Source organism: Mytilus galloprovincialis, chromosome 1 (assembly GCF_965363235.1).
Source record: "Mytilus galloprovincialis chromosome 1, xbMytGall1.hap1.1, whole genome shotgun sequence".
NCBI lineage: Eukaryota > Metazoa > Mollusca > Bivalvia > Mytilida > Mytilidae > Mytilus > Mytilus galloprovincialis.
In genome coordinates, this window is record NC_134838.1 from 21,049,364 (window position 1) to 21,072,953 (window position 23,590).

Here is a 23,590-nt window from a genome sequence, read left to right on the forward strand (position 1 = left end):
GGAGCGGACACGATCTTCACCACAGGACACGGGGTTGTCAACTGAAACCAAAGTTTTTGACCTTGACCTTTGACCTAGGAAGTTGTACATACAACATGACACACCCTCTGGTGTTGGTTAATAATCATGTTAAGTATTAAGTATGAAATCATAACGGTTCTCTAGATATGGAGCGGACACGAAAGTGTTACGGACGGACAGACGGACGGACAGACGGACGGACGGACAGACTGATCACTATAGGGCGACCCGCCGTCGGCGGGGCCCTAATTATATATCACTGATATGCAATTAACAATGTAACTTTTGCATTACATCTTCTGACTATTAATTGAGCTGACTTAAATTTCTTTCGTAAAAGCATGAGTTTAAACAACTAAAAGTACCTTGTGGACCTGCTGCTACAAGAAAAGTTGACCAAATGTTCCATTTCATAATAAACATAAATAAAAATGTCAAATAAAAAGCTAAAATTTAAGTGAAAATAAAACTTACACTATGTCAATTGTAGATGGATAGATGGACAGATGGACTAAATTTTGAGGAATATGAGTTCTGAATTTTATTATTTGATATAAGACGTTCAGGGGAAAATCAGTCTTATAACTGTTATGTATAATTGTTGACCAGCATGGAAATAGGAATATCAGAGGCGTATTTAGGGGGGGGGGGGGCAGGAGGCCTGAGCCCCTCTTTTGAGAAAAAAATTTGGTTGATTATATAGGGAATCACTGAAGTGTGACGGGAGTGGGCAGCCAGTGGGCCCCCACTTTTTAAAATTTCTAGATCCGCCACTGAATATTATTCAGAAACATCTTTACTCCAAAAATTATTTTAAAGTTCAAACTATAATCAGCGTCACATCATGATCTTTGCCTTTGAGTCACTTAAAACTTGACTCAGTACTCAGAGTTCAAAATTTGTGCTCGATATAATCTTGATCTTTAAATCAAAGTACAAGTGTACTCCAAAGTTTTATGACTGTAAGCCTTATTTTGTTACTTTATGAGATTATGTCATAACATTGTAACATGTAATGCAAATTTTATCAGTAAAACATTTATTCAAATTCCACAAATCTTCATAATGTAATATAAACATTTTTGTACTAAATTTAGTGTAAAAGCAAAAAAATGTATGTAGAAATTTATGTTTGAGTTCTTTCCCTTAGTTTCCATTTTGGAGGGGGTAAATGCTTGAATTACTTTTTTGACCAATCCAAATGAAATGTGCTGTACATAATCATCTGTACATACTCATCTGATAAAAGATTCAGGTGATATGATGATAAATTAAGTAAGGCTAAAAGAAATCTTCAGAAAACCACTTTTTCTAAAGTATAAAAAGTGTAATTTGGCCGACTTAATAAGAATATTTTTTTCCACTTAGACCACCACTATGGCAAAAAAGGGAAGTAACTCTTGAAGGATTGTGTGAATTAAAACCTATATATCATTATTTAAATTGTATGATTATAAACACTGATTTACATGTAAAAGCTTCCTTCAACAACTTCCTGAATGAATTGTGATTCTATAAAACTCTATAAAATGCAATACTACAGAAGCAGAGAAATTAATTGTTTTTTTTTAAAAACAACTATCAAAAATTGAATTTTTAACCTTTTTAGGAATTAAATTGCCCTTTTATAAACGTTTCAATGCTATCTTACTAATGTCTTCAACTGAGGATACTTAATTCTATTTTTGTTAAAATACATTGAGGCATCAAAGTCACCGCAAGACATAGACGAACAAATTTAATTTTACATCTACATCAACAAGCAGACTGGAAGGCAGTCAAGCTGAATTTCTTATTCACTTTTAAAAAACTGACTGACAATTGAAAGGAATTCAAGTATAAGACTTTAAGCAGACAAGAAAACACAGACACCAGGGACAATATGGCATTTGGTAAATGAGTAAAATACAGATCTATTAAAATAAACGATGAACAGAATTGGAAAAAAACAGACAGAAAGTCAAGGAATTTTAATAAAGACATCCAAGGCACTGCAAATTTATTCATCTATTTCCAAAACAAAAAAAATCAAATTTTTATTAAAAAGATGAAAAAAAGTATAAAAGTCAAGAAAAATTGACATTCACACAGCTGTGTTTTAAATCTTTACAAATCTATATAAAGCAAAATATAAAACTGACAAAAGTTAAAGCTTGAACAGAAAGCTTTAAAATCACATGCCAAATAATGTACTCTATGGAAAATCCTAAAAATGCCTCAAAAAACAAAATTACTAGTATATAGCAGGTGCATAGCTTTATGACCTGTAAAAGAATCTGCAAGTTTAATTGAAATCTGTCCAATGATTTGCAGATAAATATATAAAGTGTGACACAGATGATGACACAGAGGATGAAAAAATTGATGACACAGATAATGAAACATGTATTGATACAGACGATGACAGACAATAAAACAGATGACACAAATTATTGACACAGACAATAAAACAGTTGACACAAAATGACACAGACAATGAAACAGATGACAAAATGACACAGACAATAAAATAGTTGACACAAAAGATGACACAAATATTGACACAGATGATTATATATACTAAGAAACAGATGACACAGACAATGACTTAGACAATTACAAAGCAAGACACTAGAAAGGAAACCTTTGTATTTCTACAGTTTTGCTGCCAGGGGACACAAAAATGATGCTGAAAAATGTATTTTAAAGTTTCTAGTTTAGAAAAGCATAATAGAAGATTTTTTCTTAGTCAAGACAATACACTATAGAAAGCTGTAGAAAATATAAAAAAAAGCATTAAAAACCACAGGAATCATGCATTGAATAAAAAATGAAAAAGATGCTACACAATCTAGGATTTTTTTACTGAAATCAGATTTGTATAACTGGTAGTAGGATAATTAATTCCTAGCTGTGACCATCTTTAGAAATATGGTTTGAAACATGTAAAGAGTATCAGTCATCCTTTAAAAATAATTGCTACTATCTATATAATGCTATTCTTAATAAATCTCGACTGAGTAAGGACAAGTCTTAACATGTAAATTTAAGAGGAATGCTACATTATATATTGGCTAATAAAACATTTGTCTAGTAAAATGTCCAATATCACTTAGCGAAAAATAAGCCATTGAAAACAACAAACTGGCCATAACATCTCCTATATAAGTGACAAAAAGTGATCAGATAGGTAGAATGACCACAGTAATTACTGTAAAAAGCATAGAAGGTACTGTCAGCTAGTTAATTGAGGTAGAAAAAATACAACAAATCTTCTTTAAGCATCCAAAATGGAAAAGCTTGTCTAGTACCTAATGGATCGAAACGGTTTGTTGCTGAACTTCAATTAGCCAAGCTCCGTAGATGTCATGTGACAGGAAGTGAAATGACGGCACTAAAACCTAATGGATATGTGTTACTGCTACAACATTTCACAGTTCATCTGTGTTCACTGGTCAGGGGTTTTTACACTCAGCATGTTTTCACTAACTAAGATGGAAATTGCATTAATTTCAGTCCTTTTTAAGAAGGTATTTCTAAATGTTTAATTCAAGAGTACAACATTACTTTCAGATATATAAAACACATATTCTACCATCATGGAATAAATGAGTGTAAGAGCAACAAAACCAAATGATATGGAGATCAAAGTTTGTTTAAATCAAAAAAAATTCTATCAAAAAGGACAGCCTCCCATTAAAGATGTACTTTCTAATTCACCATATAAATGCATTCGTGTTCTATAATTAGATTAATCTTGATAAAAACGGAACCAGACCAATATTATGCAAATAAGGCAACATTATATTTCAACACGGCTTCTCATTTCTAATCAAGTCGGACGTTTTTATTTTCGCTGGGGTATTCAGTAATCATACAATTAAGACCATCTGGTGTTTTTATCAAACTGACAACACACACAAGAAAAACTAGGTTAAGCTAATCATTTTAAACAATACCATAATTCTCAATATCAAATGTTAAATTCCAGAGCATAAAAAGACAGAATTTACTGGCAATTAAATAGGCCTAAGGTTAACAGAAGTCTAACTGTAAAAAGGAAACATTTAGCTGACAAAAACTGTTCAACTTATTGATTTAGAGTATGAAGAATGATGTCTTTTAGCATGTTCTTTGGTCTATTTTAAATGAAATTTGATGCTTTAAAATCAAATTTTCCTCATGATATCTTTTACATGAGAATGGAATTTTTGTTTTTAATGATATCATGTACCATAATAGGTATGCCTGAAGAAGTCAACAAATTTCTGTCTACAGAAATGCTAACAGCCAGTTTATATAAAAATAAGGAGATGTGGTATAATTGCCAATGAGACAACTTTCCACCAAAGTTCAAATGAAGTGAAAGTATCTATTTTTCTTTTTTTATAATAATCCAAACTGTGGTACATATGAAATAAGTATAAAAGCACTATCTCTCTACCAAGGAAAATTTCAGGTAGATTAGACACTTTGTTTTAATGTTCTTAAGCTAAGGGTTTAAACTGTCACTTCTCAGAATACACCAGTTTAAATTTAGTTGGATGTTCATATATCACCATTTTAGGTTAGAAAGCAGTATTTGAGGTTTGACAATAATATGGATCAGTCAAAATAGACAAGCATGCTCTGATAAATGAATTAGGGATGGCAAAATCAACAATTTTCTGTACAAATAGATAATTTAGTAAACAAAATTGTGGAAAATGCAGCCATTTTGCCATCTATAACCTGTCTAAACATGCTCCGTCAAAGAATCAAATGAACCTGACCTAGTATTCTTGACATTTTATTCCATCAAGGTTTTAGCCCTAAACAAATAATTGTCTCTCAGTATGTCCATAAAAATAAAAAAATCAGCCAATAAAAACTAAACTGGTTACTGTAAAATACTGTTCATGTTTGGGGACCAGGTGGACAGACTATTCTAAATGTATATTTTTAGTAACATAAGCATTTAACTAGATAAATAAGATTTATAATCAAAAGAAAAAACATTTTATTAAGGATAGCGACATAGTTAAATCAAGAAATATACAATTTATAGAATATCAATTAGTTTTCCTGGAAATTATTACAATGTTTTTGTTGTTAAATTCATTATCCATGTCATAAACTGTATTTATTGCATATTTTCTCCCTTAAAATTGAACCATGAACTTATATATGTAGTTCCATAATTTTTTTATAGAACTAATAAGTGATACTTGATACCAAATATCTTCTATTGACATTCAGACCGCCAAGTCTAATATAATTCTCTGTATCGGTAACCAACATTAAGCGAAAATCATGTTATCTTCTTTATATATGCTTGCCAATGAACTATCCATGTCAACAAAAGAAGAAGAGTTTTACAACTAAAGGTCATTTACAGCTTTCAACATATGAGCAAAATCTAAACCAACTCATTCTCTAAAATCACAGGTTACGGTTGCAAGTAAATACATTGGTTTACAATAAATTAATATGATGTTGTGTAATTTCAATCAACGTTTCTAACTAATATTAATTAATGGCACGGAACCACTTTTTGAGGACACATTAACTGAAAATTACTAGATCTTTATTGTATATTACCATGTTCTTCATTTTTCCAGTTATGTAATTTTAGTGCATTTACCAAAACAGACAGAAAGTGTGATGCACTACTGTTATAGATGTCTTTGTGAAAAAAGCAGCACTATTGATAAGAAGATAAATATTTTGAAAATGTCATTAAAAAACAATTTATATGGTGTCCACGTTCTTAAAAGATATTATTTACCACACAAATAATGCATTTTCTATCATATAAGGCAAACTGCAGAAATTATTTATCGCAGAATATATATAAATAACACAATAATTGTGGTATCTGTCCCATTAAATTTCCCACAGGAAAATTACAAAATATCTGCATCAATAAATTTTGCTCATTAACAATAGATTTTTATTCCCACCCATCATTTTATGATGACATCCCCTAAAGGTGAAAACAGGTAGATTTAGATGTATATTTTATAACCTTCATAAATTTTTCCCTATAAAAAGCTGATGAAAATTTCTAACAAAAATCAATGAAAGTTCCAATACTGATGAAGAGAGATCAAAGAGAAATTTTACAGGATGCTGGTAGATAAAAATCTTTTCTGTCATCAAAGTGTTTTATGACAGGCAAAAATAACATTTATGTTCAGGTTTAATTAAGACAGAGAATAGACATCCCCTTATCAGGTGATAAACCAGAAATGGTCCAGAATACTGAGAATAGTGATGGTCAGATAGCTTCCATATTGAAAATCATTTGCATTTTGTAATTTCCTAACAACAGTAAAAATACCAGCAATGATTTGCCTGTTCTAGTGATTGGTGATTGCTATAGGTTTATAACTTGAAATAATATGCCATTATAAAGAACTTTGACAAATATATTTTAATCGGAAAAGATGGTTGGCTGTATAATTTATTGTGATTGGATGATGAAAACTTTTCAAAGAATTCTACCATGCAAAACATTATAAGAAGCTGCAAAGAAATCTACCATGCAAAACATTATAAGAAGCTGCAAAAAATGTTTTATAATCATTTCAAATGAAACGCTATGAACAAAAGTGAATAAATGGTCACCGTGAATCCCTTAAACTTAAACTACAAAGCTTAGTAAGGGAAATATCTCTAGATATTTAAACTTCAAAAGGTTGAATTACTATCAAAACTATAATGTTTGTTTTTTATTTTAAACGGCAACTAACTGATATGCTTCTATGAGACAGATTAGGCCAAAAAAAAATATATGTCTGTTTCCTGTTTCCCGACCAACCCTGACTCAAAGCCCCCGACCCTAGATCTTTTTATTCAATTCCGGGAAAAAATCGTTTCAGGTCCGGAAAAATTCGTTTCCAGATCCGTATTTTACTATACCCAAACAATCAAAATGGCTGCTCCCAGCATTAATGTGATACAATTAAGGTTTAAAAAATGTCAGCATGAGGAGGAGTATTCAATTAAAGCTTCTTTAAAGAGATTAAATGATTTTAGGGTACAGTACCCTAACCAAACATGACATTTAACTATCTGCAAATCTGACAGGGAGTGCAAAAAAAAAAAAAAAAATAAAAAATAAAAAATAAAAAAAATCCCGACCTACCGACCCTGATTTTTTTGCCTTGGCAGCAGGAAACAGACATATATTTTTTTTTGGCCTTAAAGGAAACTTGTTTTCAGTATTTCACAATTTTTGTTTAAATTTGAGGGAAAGGGAAGGTATCTTATCCTCTCAGCAATGTCACTTTTTAACCTGTACAATCAAAAAAAAAAGAAAAGTGCATGGGATTCTACATCAATAAGTCAACAAGCCAACAGTACAAATAACAAAAGGACAACTAGAGGTCAACATACGACCTACTACAACAACAAAGGTGACCAGGACAACTAGAGGTCAACATACGACCTACTACAAGAACAAAGGTGACCATACAATTTGTAATTATCTTAGCCAACACAGAAATAACAAATAAGATTAAGATATGAGAGTACCAATGACAATGTTCCTGAAAGGACAGGCACATGAAGGCCATTATATTGCATTGCTAGTAAGACCTTAGTCTGTTTTATGAAGTCTGATAAAATTGCTATACAATGTTTTGCCCTTTACTTGTGTTTTACAGACACTGAGCCATTCAAATTGGTTTATGTTCTTTATATCAACCCATATTCTACTCCAATTTGAAAAATTTACATAACTGCTTTTGTTTGAGGGAAAGATAATTCCAGGCACATTGAGCTGCTATCAATGGTTACATCATAAAACTAAATGATTTATTTCCTCCAAGAGTTTTAAAATCTGATACATGACTATTATTTTACCACTGTTGTTGCCTACTTTACTGCATGTAACTATCATGCTTGTTGAAAATTATAACTTATCCATCAGTCAGAGTGGAAAACCAAGATAACTCATTCAAAAGAAGGGCTTAATATAATTTTCCACACTTTATCACAAATATCCTGCTACAGGAACGGATCTCTGTATGCATCAAGTCATGAATTATAATTATCTATAAAACAAACTGGAGAAATGGATTATGTTTAACGCTGACATGCAATTTTCTCCCAAAGTTAGACTTTATTCCAATCTCTATTTCTATGTAAACTATTTCTGACGATATAGCATGTTTCTAAACATTAGAATAGCAATAACAATATATCAACTGTACAACTTAAACAGTTCAATTCCTTCTTAAGAAATTTATGTTGATGGAAAAATACTGAAGATAATAGGTTTTCTTAAACTGTATCAGAGGCTGTTAAATATAACATCTATCAGGAAATATCTGTGGGAAAATAAAAGAATAAAACTGGAAGTCATTCAATTATAAGCTCACTTAGATGTAAAGTACAGGTTTATTAAATGTTGAATACCATATAAAATAGCTATTGACTACCAAACATCATGTAGAGGGGTTCCTGGCTATTATTTTAAATTTTATCTTTCATTGAACCCATACAATCCTTCTGCAACACCTGAGATCTCCCCCAGTTTTTGATGGGATTCAACACCTGAGATCTCCCCCAGTTTTTGATGGGATTCGTGCAGAGGATTCATGTTGCTTTGTCTTTAGTTTTCTATGTTGTGTCTTGTGTACTATTAATTGACAGTTTGTCTTTTTCTTATTTAGCTATTGGGTTGTCAGGTTATTTTTGATTCCCACCTAGTTTTTACATCATGGTTTATAATTGACAGGTAAACAAAGGAAGGAAATATAACTGACCAATCACATTCAAGTATTTGTAGATATGCAAATCATTTATTTAAGAATTGAATGCTTCTTTTTGTAAATTTATTGGGGTGTAAAAGCATTGACCGAAGTACATTTTGTATGAAGCGCGGAAGCGCTTCATTCTAAAAATGTACGCACGGTCAAAGCTTTTACAACCCTATAAAGTTACAAAAAGAAGCATTCAATACTTATAATTACATTTTTTAGCTATGATCATGAAAACACGAATTTTATATATTTTATTATTTAATTCACCTAGCTGTGCACTTTATTGTTGGAGCACGGGTTATCATGAGTGAAAAGTTGTATTGAGCAATGCAACTGCTTACAGAATAACACGTGATGTGCAGTTAGCCAATCAGAATAAAATATTATAATGAAACATACATCTAATGTAATTATTAAGGAATTATTATTTCTTATGCAACAGATGACACAAAATAAAATCTTAATCGAGAAAGGAAAGGGTGGGTTCAATAAGTAATACTGTAAACGTTCAAAATGTTAAATTGAGTTACCAACTTAAATGGATAGTTGTTGACTTTTCTACAAAGATAGGTTTCATGTGCTATGAAAATTCAAAAAGATTATTAGAATTATGATGCTTTAAAACTCAATTTGAGATTTATTCCAATAATAAACCTAACTGATAGTTACATCATTAGAATATTAGACTTCATGACATTTTACAGAATTATGGTGCTAATTTCTATACTTTTCATCAAAATTTTAAGAGAGTAGTAGGCGGTTACATGACCATTTGTAAACACAGATTAAAATTTCCTTTTCAACAAATTTTCCAACATGGTTGACATTTAAGTGTCTTTTTCATATGACATAATTAAAAAAGGATGTTTAGACTACTATGGTGTCATGACGTAAAGAAAGAGAAAAAACTCAACAATAAATTGTAAGACCTTTACTGAAGAAATAAAATAGCCTACACCTTTTTCATAAGCCTTCTGTTCCTATCTGCCAAGATGTATAACAAAATAAAAATTATGAGATGTGGTATGATTGTCAATGAGATGACTATAATCCAACAAAGTTCAAACAAAGTGAATGTAAGCAATTTATAGGCAATCATACTGCTGGAGGTGAAATGCATTTTACTTTAACCTTCTGTTTCTACCACCAGTTCATTTCCTTACTTTTTTTAGCTGTTTTATTCTCTCACAAGCAAAAAAAACACAACTGTAAAACTATAAGCGCATACACTACAGGTATACCAGGGGTAAATTCTACTGCATTCACACAGAATAAGTAAAGTGCCTACTATTCTGTGAATGACCGATATTAAATTATATTTATTGTCCATTCCTTTTAAAGTTTCATCAAATGTTTTAACTGTGCTGTGGCCAATCAATCTTAGACACAGTTGCTTGCTATAAGACTTCCTTAGAATAATTTGCTTTATCATGACATATTGGTTTCTTTTTAAGTAAGAAAATTTACATTACGTATATGCATGATTTAACTGATTAATTATATATGGCAATATAAGATTAATAACATTGTATGTCATTAAGGTGTCAGACACAATTTAGCTGGAATTATTTCATCAAATTTGTCAACAAGTCTACTTCAAGTATATCTTAACATCTTAATTAGAGAGAAACACGCCAACAAGGTGTTTGTTAGGATAATTATGTAATCTTTTTATCTCTTTTAAGAAATTGCAAAGTGAAAATCAATAATTTTTAATATCTTGCATAAAATGCATTCAAATTGTGCACTTTATTTCTTGCTTATTAGAAATTTGATATTTATAATACAAAAAGCCGAAATATTTCATTTAAGCTTAAATGTGACATCTGCCCAACGGTGTATTTAATAACACCTATGCCACTATGATCATTTTTGTTGTATAATATTACATGAATTGCTTATGGTTTACTCCTTGTAATCGGAATTAAATTATTGACACCAGGAGCAACAGTAGGCGACAAACTATTATTACCCTTTTTTCCAAAACACCCACCAATTATCGTGTCATAATTTAAACATTTAAATTAAAATTCTGTATTCTGAATGAACACTGAACGTTAGGAGTTGTGAATGAAAATTCTCTCTATGCGATACTAATATTGTCCTAAAAATTTGAATAGAGACATTTGACATTGTTAAAAATTGAATATATTTTTTCTTATTATAGCAAACAAAACCCTTAGCCTATATCATATGATAATGTGTAAAGTCATGATGAACATATATATTTTCAATTTTCAGAGAAAAATGAATACACAGCTGATATATACATTATACAACCTTATTTCAACTTTCCAAATATATAATACTAATAAACAGCCCTTGAAACAGCCATATATAAGAGCAATAACCATATATATGAGATTTTTATGTTGGAAAGTAACCATATACATCTATCCTAGAAATACTTTGAAATAACCATATTTCAGAAAACTTCTGGGAAATAACAATATATCAGAGAAATTACCATATTTCAAAGAACTACTTTGAAATAACCAGTAAACCATATATCAGATATTAAATTAACAGAAATCAGAGAGCAGCTTAGAATTGCCTTATTTCAGAGAACTACTGGTAAATAACAATTATATCAGAGAAATTTCATATTTCAGAGAACTAATAGGGAATTACCATTTTTCAGAGAACTGCTAGGAAATAACCATATTTCAGAGAACTACTAGGAAATAACCATATTTCAGAGAACTACTAGGAAATAACAATATATCAGAGAAATTACCATATTTCAAAGAACTACTTTGAAATAACCAGTAAACCATATATCAGATATCAAATTAACAGAAATCAGAGAGCAGCTTAGAATTGCCTTATTTCAGAGAACTACTGGTAAATAACAATTATATCAGAGAAATTCCATATTTCAGAGAACTTATAGGGAATTACCATTTTTCAGAGAACTACTAGGAAATAACCATATTTCAGAGAACTACTAGGAAATAACCATATTTCAGAGAATTACTAGGAAATAACCATATTACAGAGAACTACTAGGAAATAACCATATTTCAGACAACTACTGGGAAATAACCATATTTCAGAGAGAACTACTAGATAATAACCATATTTCAGAAAACTACTGGGAGATTACCATATTTCAGAAAACTACTAGGAAATTACCATATTTCAGAGAACTGTTATCTATACACCAGAGATGTCTCTGTTTACACCCAGCTCTGATCCCCTTTATTTTAATAAGAAAATAAATGGAATTATTTAAGCTCCTATTTTTTTCACTTTTCTTTGACAGGTTAGATGAGACTAGTCTATTGATTAAAACTAAAGCAAGTTGTCCCACTTATTGATTATCAGAAAAATTCCAATTAAAAAATACACTTTCCTGTCTTAAAAAATAAATTAGGAATTTTGTTGTCATGCAATAAACCTGGTAACTAACAAGAAAAAGCTTTCATAATTGGTAACCAAATACTGAACAACAAGGAGTAAGTCATAAGTTTTAATCTTTGTTTTTAATCTGAATAATAAACTCACTTAAACTTTATTATTGGAATAATTTTATATAGAAATCAGTACAAGTAAACATGTTACATATTTGTTTTTCGTTAATTTTTTATACATAAATAAGGCCGTTAGTTTTCTCGTTTGAATTGTTTTACATAGTCTTATCGGGGCCTTTTATAGCTGACTATGCAGTATGGGCTTTGCTCGTTGTTGAAGGCCGTACGGTGACCTATAGTTGTTAATGTTTGTGTCATTTTGGTCTTTTGTGGATAGTTGTCTCATTGGCAATCATACGACATCTTCTTTTTTATATGAACAGAATATAATGTCACATGTTTAGAAAAACACAAATGTAAACTGTCCTTTTTAATGTGGCTAAGATAAAATTTTGGAAGCCTTATACAGTAGTACATCATAATTCTTTTAAAATAAATATGTTGAGTTGTTAAAGTTAAAAGGTATCAATGGATGATAGTATCATGTATCCACCAAATTCAATTATTTAACCAATATTAATGATGACAAAAACGCTTTAAATAAAAAAATTGTCATTCAAGTCAAACGTCAAATTTAGACCAGATGTGACATTTTTTTTCGTCTGTAATTTGATGTAGTTATCTTTAAATTTAAGTCTTAATTCAATATTATAAACTTTGGAAAGAATGCCATCAGGGACAAAGATAATATTATTGTAGCCTAATTAATATTGATTCGATTGCCTAAGATGTTTTATCCAATCATTTAAATCTGCCTTCATTATTCTGAAGAATAATGCTGCATTAGTTGAATGAAAATTATGTCTAAAAATGTTCTCACTTGAAAACCAGGGAAAAAGTCAATAGGAACAAATATTCACTTTGATTTTATGGGAGAATTTGGTATAAAAAACAATATAAAGATGAATGACAAAACCTAATGAAAAAATATTTTGCAAGGCATATGAAACTATAATAATTCCATATTCAACCAACTTACGAAGTATTAACGATTTCAACCATTTACATTAAAATGTTGTAAAGTAAATCCTACAAGCATTAGTGATTATCACATAATTCATACATTTTAATGTCATAACACCATCCCTTGACAATGATCATTATAACTGTCAAAGCCAAAGGCTAGTTTCATCATTAGAAATCTGAAGATAATTGTATTAAAATGTTCGCTTTTCAATTCAATAATTGATTACTGCCCTTGTGGCATTAAAACTTTAACACCGTTAAAACCCCTACAGATGGCTTACTTGTAGAAGTTAGGAAAATGTTTTTATAAACTCTTACCTCACAAAGGAAATAAAATTATTTAATTTCTTAAACATAAAAGTAGAAAAAACTGGAACTTGAACAAAATGCACAATAACAATACATTACTTCAGGTCCAATATGCAAACAATTTTAAACTCTTTACAGGTGAGAACAGAAAAAAGTCCAACTTTAAAGGGATACTGATTTCAGGAGCCTATGGAAAGATGAAGTCAAATGTTCGAAAGACCAGTTTATCAGCCAATATTGTGAAGGAATACCAGTTTAGGAGCCTTTGGGGATTAACTATCATTAGGCAGTAAGATATGTACTTAAAATGAAAATTGCTATTTAAGCTTTATGGAATAATTAATTTGATGTTATGGCTACAAATCTTTTATAGCAAACATTAAATAAGTATAAAGAACGGATTTCCAAATATTAGGGATTTTCCTGCTTTCTCAGATTTACTGATGAGAGAAACATCATTATGATCATTGTAACCCTATATCTTTTTATTTAATCATTAAGAATTTAGTGTTGAAATAAGAAGATGCTTTGTATAAGTTAGACAGCAATCCAACAGCACAAAGAACAGAAGGACATCTAGAGGTCAACATTATGGTCTTCAACATTGGACCATTAGACAATTGTTTCTTTCATATGCGGAACTCTAAATCATTTTGAGTTTGGAAAGTAAGGTCACAAAATTGGGAAACATTCAAGTTGTGTTATACCCCAGACAATGATGCTAATTCTTTCCTAATCACAGGTTATTCTGTACTTTTTAAATGAGGCCTTGTAACGATCAATACCATTACGGTAAGAACACTTCCTCCTCCACGGTTTACAGGAAGACAAATGGCAGTCAACAAATTAAATTCAAAAACAAATTTAATTTAGAAACAAGGTTTTCCAGTCCTATTTTACACAAATAAACTATTTTCGAACTGCACTTAATGAAACCATTAAAATTTTTTTACCTCCGCTTTTAAAATCTTTTCCATCAGTGATTGGCTGAGTAATTACAAACAGTAAGTTACTGGTATTACATAAATATTCATTCTTATCAGTAAAATTAGGTGTACAACTGCAGCAATAAAACACATAAATACACCACTGTCAAATCTATGTTGCACAGTCCATAATCTGATGGGCTACTTTAGGTTTTTAACTATAACTTTTACTATAATCAATGTTTCGATCTAGAAGTAAATATTTTCCCATGATTAAAACACCTGTTATGAAACAAGATGTAAACAAAAATAAAAAAAACTTCCCATGGTCAAATTCCTTAATGTATGAAAATTTTTGGTTGCCCCCAAAGATATAGTCTGAAAATATTATGTTTTTTGATTAAGATATCAAACATAATATATTGCTTAGTACATCAGGGAGATAACTCTGTAAACATTAGCTGAATGTTTTAACCACATTCTAATGCAAGGAAATATTAAACTTCTTAATGATCAAAACTAGTGTTAAACTGCTTTATATCCAATGAAATTTTCTAATAAAGTATGTGTGGTTAAAGTTTTTTGAAATTTTTATATTGTTTTGTCAAAGGGTCAAAATTAATATTTTGTCAATTTTTGGTGAAAAGTAAACGGGCAAAATTAATTTTAGTTGAGGTGTTTGGAACCACTCCTTTCTCATTAGTTCAGGAAGACAAACTACTAGATTTTCAAATGAAAATAATGCTGACATATACTGTCACAATATGTCATATGAAACCTACATCATTCATAAATTTCATAAATATTAAAAACAAATTGGTAACCCAATCATAATGTTATTATTTTTGAACAAATAAATCCCTAAGGACAAATACATACCATTGACATGAATGAAATAACTTAATTTATTGTATAGCAATATAATATTTCCCACAGAACGTAACCAAAAGTTAGCGTGCAATAAATTCTAATATTGCACTAGTGCAATAAATCTTCAAAATTCATGACGTCATCAACGTTTAAATCTTAGTTTAAACCAATTTTTACTTACAAATATTATATTGCTATACAATAAAAGGGTTATTGCATGAATATTGGGGAATATTGTCCCTCGTAGAACATATATTGCACTCGCAAGCTCGTGCAATATAAAATTTTACTCGGGACAATATTCCCCAATATTCATGCAATAACCCTATATTATCTTATGATCAAATGTAAAACAATCACTCTAATCATACATGTTCACCTCCCCCCCTTCCCCCCACAAAAAACAAACTATGAAGTAAAATTATACATGCATACAGATTGAACCTATGGATATTAATTAAAATTACAAGAAATCAATTACATTGTATCTATTTTATTGTCAAACAACAAATTTAGTGTTCCAGGGATGTTTTACAAGTCACAAACAACTCTGCTTTTCAATATGTTTTTTAATCAAATCAACAATGCCACTTTTTATAGGAATATAATTTTACCACTAGAACAGATGAACACTTTAACATTGTATCTTCTGGTAACCACTAATGAGTGTAACAGTATCTATAATGAATTCATCACAGGCCAAATTCTTCTGTCTTTTTAAAATTATTAAAATGTAAAAGTGTCTTAGATTCCCCAAACTGTTGCTGTATCTTACATCAAACAGGAAACAATAAACACATGGTTGAAATTTTCTATATATATTTTGTACTTTTTTCTTTAGTTCCAGCCTCCAGGAGTATATTAAATGTCTATTCTAAGGCTAAATTCAATTATTTATGTTCAGATTGGTAAATATTTAAATTTTGATATTTTAAAAGGAATTGTTTTTTCCCCATTCAAACACAACTCCTGCAAACTTATCCAAATAAGGCAGACCTATGAATAATAAAAGGGCATAGGAGATACAATGTACCCTACATTGAGAAAGCCATCTAGAAAGACATCAAATGTTACCAAAAATCTAGTAGATGATCTAGTTCTCTTTCTAGACCTCAAGCAGAGAAAAGGGCCAACTGTTATCATCAAATGTCCATCACCGTATGCATGTGACTATGTCCATCACCGTATGCATGTGACTATGTCCATCACCGTATGCATGTGACTATGTCCATCACCGTATGCATGTGACTATGCAATGCAATGATTACAAAATAATCCTCACAAATACAATACCACAGCATTATGTAGATATAAACAATAAGTATTGAAACTTTAAACATGATCAGGTAAACATCAAAGGGAAGATGAAACAAATCGTTAAACAGGTGTTCTTCAGGTAAGTATAACTTCAAACAGATGTTATATATCATATTTAAAAATTAACAAAAGATAGCATGTGAATTATGTCTTAAATAAAGAATTAAAAAATTGGATTAATTTCAACAAAATAAAATGGGTATTTAGCATTACATGACTTAAGTTCAAAAAGCAACAGCTGAACACAGAATAAATTGAAAACTTTAAACCTAATTAAAACTAGTAAATTGCTGTAAAACACAGCTGGATGGATTTTAACTAAATATGACTACCATGTTATTAAATTTACAAAATAAACAGATGCAGTCTCTTAGTACAGCTTTTAAACTGATAATAAATAGAGGAATTATAGCCAACCTATGCTTGCTTGCTTGCTGTGGTTAGTAACAAGATTAAGTTTATTCAACAAGAACAGCTTATACAACAGAGAGAGCAAAGATATTTAAAGATAATGATGTGTTATATATCCTTTTTTCAAACCATTGTCAATTATTTTTGATGTCAATCAAAGCAAATTTGAGATACTAGTATTTGTAAATGAGACAGCAACCCAACAAAAAAAAAGAAGACTTGCAGAGATCAATAGAGAGATTTTTTAACAACAGATGTCTTCATTCCAAATGAGTCCGAAAACAAGAAGTGATCATGTTTTAAAAGATTGATTGAAAAAAAAACCCTGATTCAAATGACACAAAAGATATCCATCAATTTGTATTTCTTCTTGAGATGTATCTTACAAGTGTTACCTAAATACCAAATATAAACTAAACAACACCATAGATAAGTAGACTAACACCTCCCCTAACTTACAGTAAAATATGCTTGTTCTCACCATGTTATTCCTTAATTGATGAAAATAACCCAAAGTAACAAATAATCCCATTATTTTGCATTTTTGTCAATTTCCAAGGAAAACAGGTTTAAGTCAATAAAATTTTAATTGCATTGAACTTCCATTAAATGTTTCTGAATTCGAAAAATCCATTACCCATCAACTAAATATGTCATTTTGAAAATTAAAACCAGATTTCAATTTTAAGCTTAATTAAATTGGTAAAATAATATAACCAAATCTACCATTCATATAACAAAAAAATCCTATTTTATACAAAAACTAGTTCAATAATAAATAAAAGGGAGTTGTCAGGTCCTCACAATAACATCAAAAGAGATCAAAAATATGAAATGTGACAATAAAATTTAATCTTTATAAATACTGATATGAAAGGCAATCTGTTTTAACATTCAAACATCAAATATACAGATGAGATTATCAGATAGTAAAGATTCAATCTGATGTGATCTTTACATATTACATGTAACAATCAAAAAGATATATAAACATACATCTTCAAAAGTAAAATTTAAAATTCACTTTCAGCATTATATATCAAGGTATTTATCTACTATTCTATCTGTACAATATATATGCATGAACGTGTGGTCCTCCGTCAGTTCTTAATGTCGCTACAATCTGTTGCTGGCTTCGTGTAAGCTGTGTTTTTGATTCATAAAATATGACAGGATATAAATCTTCAGATTATAAGAATCAATTTCCATTTCATCAAAATCAATATTTTTTTGTTAACAATTTGATCCTGTATAAGAATTGAAGTCAGATTTCCTGCTTTACAACAAATTTGATAAACCTTACCTGTTACTATGGAAATAATAAGCCACCACCAAATAAACAAATCCGTTAAATACACCAATTTCCACATTTTAGAATTTTAATCCACTTTCTCCATTAGATGGAACAGTTGTCTTCAAATTTTATCTTTTTATAATCATCCTCCAAAATTCATTCTCTAATCTGAAAAACAGAATTCAATATGCTCGTCATTAAGAAATTTTCCTCCCTTAGGCTATCCTTGAGATCAATTTGTACGAGAGAGATCTTTACTGCTGGAGAGAGCCAATCAGGGTAAAGTCCATGCCTATGGCACACGATGGTGACAATGATGTATTAAGCGATTGAGTCACACTTCTTATAGTATTTTAAACCATGTGTCCTTTAAATTTTCTTTTCCGATTTTAATTCTGTCATAACATTGTAAATATTTTGCGGATGACATTTGTATCAGTTACTTTAACCTTCTGTAAGGTGTTATGATTATGTATAGTAAATTGATTTCAAACACTAATCGAGTGTTTTAGCTGCTGTGACAAACAGCAACGCATTATGACGAAGCTTTGTTTCCTGTGTAATTGCATGTGACTCACGACCAAGTTCTCTAATAATCTTGATCAAAATCTTAGTTGATCAAATGTATGCCTCATTTGGTTAAATCATATCCTCAATTGTTTGCTTTTGTAGACTTAAATGAGCTATGACAAAATAACAATATTTTTTTTTAAATTTTCAATAAGAATAATTTGATATGGACCTAAATTTTCCGGAATTCTAATTTATTTTTACGCTTTGTAAAGAAACGATTTTATTTCTACAAATAGTTAACGATTTAAAAATTAAATGTTTCCAATTGAATACATCATATATACATGATGAAATATTTAAGATAAACAATAACAGTGGGAAAATTGATGTTTCACACACTGTAGGTAATTGTTATCTCTTTGAAAACATCATATAATGTTTCAAATTAAAATTGAATAATTAAATTGTTTCTATTCATCATTGCCCTGTAATTATTCAAGTAGGAGTTTTGCAAACACATATAAAAGAGAAAGATGAATAATAGGTAATTAAAAATTGATAATTATGTTTTCAGTTTAGTATTTATTTATATATATTAACTTCAGAGACCGTGACAACTATCTTTAATTTTATGAAAAATTGAAAGATCGCAATTGAATAAAACATAGTTGTTGAATTGTGATGTTTCAGTTCAGACGCTTCCATTTTTCATAAAATTATACATAGTTGTTTAATTGTAATGTTTCAGTTCAGATGGTCTCTGATGTTAATATATATACTTCTAAGTTTAATTTTATGTAAAATTGAAGTGTGAATAGCTTAATAAAAATACAAAAGTCTGAAAACATCTGCCCACCTATGAACACAAGAATAAAGCTGTACAACAAGTTCTGTCAATCCAGATCAAAAAAAAAGATAGAACATTATTGTTTAGTAAACTTATAATGTTGACATTATCAGTATTTGTATCATAATGATCAAGGAAAATAGGGTTTTGATAGAATCATGACTGATGGTTCACTGAGAGACCTGCCCAGCTGTTGATATAGCTGTCCATGCATAACACTTCTGTCAACAATAGAAAAAAATAATTCATAAAGTTGATATCACAAAAAAAAATGATATCAATAATTCATAAATTGTTTTTATTACTGAAATATGATACAAAGTGAAATGATTTTATAAGAATAATGATGCTAGCAAATGATCCAATATAGTAGTCTTCCTGATTAGAGCAAGGTTTTATATGGTATATGTCTGTGATACAGTTAGCTGCAGAATGATTTTGACATTGCTAGTATTACTTAATTTAGCTATAGACTGAAATTCTGTCCTCACACTGTTAATTGCAGCTTAGGCCAAAGATAGTACAGACACACAATTACAGACTTTGTTAAGTTTTTATTTAGATTTCTTTTTGTGGTCTTACACACTGCAACATATAGGTTTTAATGGCTTGCTTTAAGAAATTTCTTATCAACAGTTTATTTTATAACTTTTCAGGGATTCCATTTTTTTATTACAGATCTACCTGGCACATTGCTTTTAACTTTTTTCAATAACTGTAATTGTCATATAAAAATTCTTAGACATCTTAATTTCAAATAAGGGATTCTATTATAGTCCTAAGTGTCCTTCAAGCTAGAGACAAAATAAATTCATAAAAAGAAATAAAAAAATTCTTAAGAAATATTACTATGACATTATAATTTCCTGTTGCCCATGTCAGCTACAATTAATCAGAAACATTTCAATGACAACCATCAATATTCCAAGGACAGAATGTTTACCGACACACTTCAGCCAGGATATTACTGTACACTTCTATGGACACATTCTTACAATCTTTGTTTAAACAGAAACAATTCCTTTATAATAATCCTTACTACAAATATAATAAAAAGTCAGATTAAACCAATTCAAGCAGTGCATAAATTCATATCAATTCAGCATTTTTTAGGTTTTACGAAAGCTAGACATTGTCAACACATGCATTTTGGAGATCAATTTTGTCAATATTTGAATAGTAAATCAGGAAGAGAGGTAAATGGTTCAATTCTAGGGATTAAATATAATATCTGTCTCCCGACTTATGTTGGTAATCTGAAAAATTGAAAGAATCATGATAAAACCAAGGTTTCATTTAAAAGCAGAAGTCAGTCAAACAGTTCCATTAGAGATACTCAAAGCACCCAAAAAAGTTGCATTTACTTTGGTTCATTCATTTCCTTCATCAGCAGAGAACAAATAAAAAAAGAATGTGTCCATAGTACATGGATGCCCCACTCGAACTTTCATTTTCTATGTTCAGTGGACCGTGAAATTGGGGTCAAAAGTCTAATTTGGCATTAAAATTAAAAAGATCATATCCTAGATAATATATGTACTAAGTTTCAAGTTGATAGGATTTCAACTTAATCAAATACTATCTTGACCAAAAGTTTAATCTGAAACAGGACAGACAAATGGAGGGACAAGCGACCAGAGTAACGAATGGAGGATTAGCTTTATAGCTAGAACGAAAAGTAACAAACAGGACAGACAGATGAACAGAGGGACAAACGAATGGACAAATGAATGGAGGAACAGCTTTATAGCTAGACCGAAAAATGAGAAACAGGACAGACAGACGAACGGATGGACAAACGAACAGACGAACGAATGGAGGAACAGCTTTATAGCTAGACTGAAAAATAAGAAACAGGACAAAAAGACAAATGAATGGACAAATGAGTGAAGGAACAGCTTTATAGCTAGACTGAAAAATAAGAAACAGGACAGAAAGACAAACGAGTGGAGGAACAGCTTTATAGCTAGACTGAAAAATAAGAAACAGGACAGAAAGACAAACGAATGGACAAACGAGTGGAGGAACATCTTTATAACTAGACCGAAAAACATAATGCCCCTAAGTGGGGCATAAAAACCTGGTTAAAAGAGAAGTTTACAAACTTACTGTTAATTCTCGATCCTACAACTCCAGGCTGCTATCATCCCCCGGCTTTAAGGGATCCAGTGTTGCAGAATCATCACTTTTTGGTATATTATTTTGTGGACTATTGTTTGTCTATCTTTTAATTATTTGTTTTGAAAGGGTTTGTTTGTCCTTTGTCTTATGGTTTTTGACTACCTCCTTGAAATAATTTACCCTCTTTTTTACCAACAACATAAAAAAATCTAAAGAAAATATATTCACAAAAAGCACATTAACTATCATCTATCTTTATATTGTACCACAGTATTTGAGAAGACATATGTACTTGCTAAGAAATATAATACCTTACCAAGAATTGTGGCTGTACTTCCAGTATAATCCTAATTGATGTATCTATATACAATCGGTATCACAATCCAATATATAAGTACTTAACAATAGTCCAGATAAGCCATAAAAGATTTTCCATGGTCAATACAAAGCTTAAACAAAAATACAATTTATACTGAATCGTACTGTGATCAGAATCAATTGAATCTCTTCATTTACTTCAAATGAGCCGAAAAACCAATACTTTTATATATTTCATCTCTTTATAATTGAAACCCATTAAACTTCATAAAGTATCCATACTCGTATGCACTTGGATAAATATTCTAATAATTCTGATCAGTTTTTCGATCAAAATCAATTAAGCCTCATTACGATCGTAAGTTAAAAAAAAGTTGCTGATTTTATGTAATGAGAACTATACATGTCCTATGTAAATAGACATTATCTTTGTACATCACTTCAAGTTATAAGCCAATCAATATGACCCTAACAATGGAATCTTGGACCAGAGAGAGTTAGCGTGCAGGTGATTTCTATACACTGTCGCATGTTGTCGTGTGTTGACAATCAATGATGCATACATGGATGACTTCTAACTCATTACATATTACGACAATGAGATTTCATCAAGAAAAACATCCCTCAGCTTGTTTAACTTTATTTCCTCAGGTGAAGATCATTTTAGATGAAAATTGATTTTACTAAAGAGTTCCATCTCTATAACCAATATAATAATACTCTTGTTCACTTTAAAATTTTCTGTTCAGATAATTTCTAACCCTCGAGGGAGGCTGACATGAGTCTGTAAATAGCTGTTTAGTTCTAAAAGCTATTTCACAAGTTAAAGACGTGATCCGATTAAGGTCTAGATGTTACAAGTCTTTGTTCAAGGTTTATAAGGTATAATTAAAATATTTATAAACATCAAACCCCCCCTCTGCTACAGTGACACCTGTAAATTTTCAGAATACAAAGGACTGCCAGTTTTTACACCTTGACAATGATAATTATAGTCCAGTGATGGTCATTGCTTTTATATAAAAATAAAGACAATTTAATTTTGGTTTGACCAGATAGCGTCTTTGGCCTCTGGCTTATCAGTCGTAGATAATCAGGACTGACATCACATTTCAGGCATGATCATTGATAGTGGAAAAGGGCAGATACATCCATTTCTAAAAGGGGGCTTTCCAACCATATGTTCCTATTCAAAAGCATTGATCGCCAAAAAAAAGGGGGGTCAAACCATTGATAAGATCCGCCACTCACTTTCAGATGAACCAGATCACAAATTGACTAACAAATGATTCTTTCTTGAAGTATAAGTTTGGAAATTGCTGTATGTAAACTTTCATACTGTCTTTCAGATATCTTCTATATGACATATAAAATTACAAAAATCTTTTAAAATCAAAGGAACTTGCTTCCGTTTTTAAATAAACACTTCATATTGACTCTTAACTTCATTGACAACAGAAATAACAATTGGATCA

General features: G+C 30.3%; 1 protein-coding gene across 4 annotated transcripts in view; it reads right to left on the reverse strand.

Annotated features, from left to right (window-relative positions):
- LOC143068875 (neuroglian-like) overlaps nucleotides 1-23,590 on the reverse strand; it is a 123,190-nt gene that overhangs the window by 44,358 nt on the left and 55,242 nt on the right. For 3 of the 4 annotated variants that reach the window (XM_076243222.1, XM_076243237.1, XM_076243229.1), the window contains one exon: nucleotides 18,326-18,484. In XM_076243222.1, the coding sequence (XP_076099337.1) occupies nucleotides 18,326-18,392 (67 nt within the window). In that variant the 5' untranslated portion in view covers nucleotides 18,393-18,484. Of the gene's footprint in view, nucleotides 1-18,325; nucleotides 18,485-22,113; nucleotides 22,269-23,590 lie in introns of those variants that run through there. The other variant, XM_076243247.1, reaches the window with a different exon arrangement.